Here is a 2,199-nt window from a genome sequence, read left to right as displayed (position 1 = left end):
TGTAGGAAAGGAGAAAACCATGGATTTTTAATTACATCATTTAGTACTGGTAACGCTTGTATAATGTACTAGCTCTTTTTGTCAGCATACAGCGACAAAATTGCTAGGATGTGAAGCACCATACAAGGATAGATCATGTGATGTAAACATATCAGTGCCCAATTGTTCACCATCAATTTGCTGATAAACATTATTTATCCCGGTTATACATTGTGATAAACTGAAGTTTAGTTGTATTATAACATTTGCACAATAACCCATGCAATAGCTGAATGTAAAATTCAAATTACAATAGATACTGTTTGCACCTGCAACTTTGCAAGGTAGTGTTTACGAAAAATTTATTCCTTAACAAAAATGTTACCCATTAAATTCACACCATGGAGTTTCTTTTGAACATACTGTATACTAAAGATAATAAGTGGTCACAACTGCAAGATGCAGGAGGGTGAGAGGGAGGAGGAATACAATCACTTGACGCCAACCGCCGGTGCTCCCTCTGGTCCGCAAAGGTCGTTATGCCACAACAACACTTGCTCCTAAGTGCATCGAACACGCCCGAGCGTGATGACCGCGGAGTGTGTGAAAGTGCGCCGCGACGAACACCAAAGCGATGTCAGCGTCCGGCCGGGTGTGGCAATGCGCCTAATTAATTGTATAATTATTTTGTCAAATTGAAACAACTAAATTAATAACAATTTAAAAGAAGATTCATGTAAGGGAAATTATGTCTATAGTATTTTTAAAATATTTTAGGGCCGTATGCAGAGAACAATTTAGTGACCTCGACCACTAGATTCGACGAGAAATCCCCACTAGGCTAAATATTTCGTATGCACAGAATTATTTAGTGGGAGTGACCACTAAATTCGACGAAAAATCTCCACTAGGCCTAAATATTTCGTATGTTCAGTCATATTTAGTGATAGTGCCGACTAACGTTTTAGTTGAGGAATCTAGTGGGCGACTGACCGCACTAATTGGATTTAGTGGAGTGAATAGTGGAGCTTTTCTCCAATATGGCGGTAAACAGGCATGTATTTGATAGGGATTTTAATGAATTTATTGTGTATGCGAGGGATAATCCTTATGCACCTGCGCCTAGAAGATATTTAAGGGATGTGGATAATCCTTTAGAATTTTACAGCAACAGTGAGTTTTTCAGACGGTTTCGTTTTTCAAAGGAAACCGTCACCGATGTTATTGTTCCACTTGTAACCCAAGACAACGGTGAAAATCGTGGCCTGCCGGTTCCAACAATCATCAAAGTAACTACTGCTTTGCGATTTTATGGGAGCAACAGTTTTCAGGTATTTAAAAATTATATACCTATTTAATAGAATCTATACGGGTTTAACCATATTGTCTAATTTACTATGTTCAGAACGGTTTGCTTGTCGTATGTTTTCCTAGTTAAGAAGATTTTTGTAATTTAATATACGTTATCAATATGCAAGTTTGTGGTATACCTATGAATATGTTTGCAGAGTAAAAATAATCCTAGTAAACATTTTATGTCAAATATTATTTTGAGATTGTTATAATTATTCTTGATGTTCTTTTGTAAATTGTGTCGGTTTTCATTTATATTGGTAAACTTACCATAGTGTTTTTTTTTTTTTTTAAGATTGTCTGTGGTGATCTGAACCACCTGAATCAGTCTACTGTGAGCAGAATCGTGAAGGTAAGATAAACTTATGAAATTGCATTCAGTGAATACTCTTTAGTATGGTGCCCAGTTGCACATCATATTGTGACATATCATGATGGATGTTGCTCAAACAATTGGTTTAACTTTATCACAGTTGAGCAATGAATGATCGCTATCAGCGAGTGACACATTAGGGATACGTACTCACTTGAGCTTTTTCCTTTCACCATGACTACAAAAATATTGACAAAGAAATAAAAATCTGCATCAGTTTTTAAATAAACTTATGCTTCATTATTTATCTCGCTTATACGAGAAAAACTGTCTGCAAAACAGTTGTACCTTATTTGGTTTTAAATGTTAAGGTTTAACCTCGTCTATTTGCGTGCTTATCGGCTGATTGGCTCAAACTTGTGGGCCGTTTTTTGGCCAAATAGTGATTAGGTATGGTTAAAGTCAGCAAGAGGGAAAACAATGCTTGAGTGCTCTCACACTTGGGAAGCATATTGGTACAAATCTGCAATTACAGCTAAGAATACTATCTTTGA

At 36.4% G+C, this 2,199-nt stretch overlaps 1 protein-coding gene across 1 annotated transcript in view; it reads right to left on the bottom strand.

Annotated features, from left to right (window-relative positions):
- Window positions 1-2,189: 2,189 nt before the first annotated feature.
- The window catches only part of LOC134535669 (uncharacterized), a 2,791-nt gene continuing 2,781 nt past the window's right edge, over window positions 2,190-2,199 (bottom strand). The window contains exon 4 of the mRNA XM_063374890.1: window positions 2,190-2,193. Coding sequence (XP_063230960.1) covers window positions 2,190-2,193 — 4 coding nt within the window. The remainder of the gene's footprint in view (window positions 2,194-2,199) is intronic.

This window comes from Bacillus rossius, chromosome 1 (assembly GCF_032445375.1).
Source record: "Bacillus rossius redtenbacheri isolate Brsri chromosome 1, Brsri_v3, whole genome shotgun sequence".
In the NCBI taxonomy this organism is placed as follows: domain Eukaryota; kingdom Metazoa; phylum Arthropoda; class Insecta; order Phasmatodea; family Bacillidae; genus Bacillus; species Bacillus rossius.
This window is presented reverse-complemented; position numbering and strand designations above follow the sequence as displayed.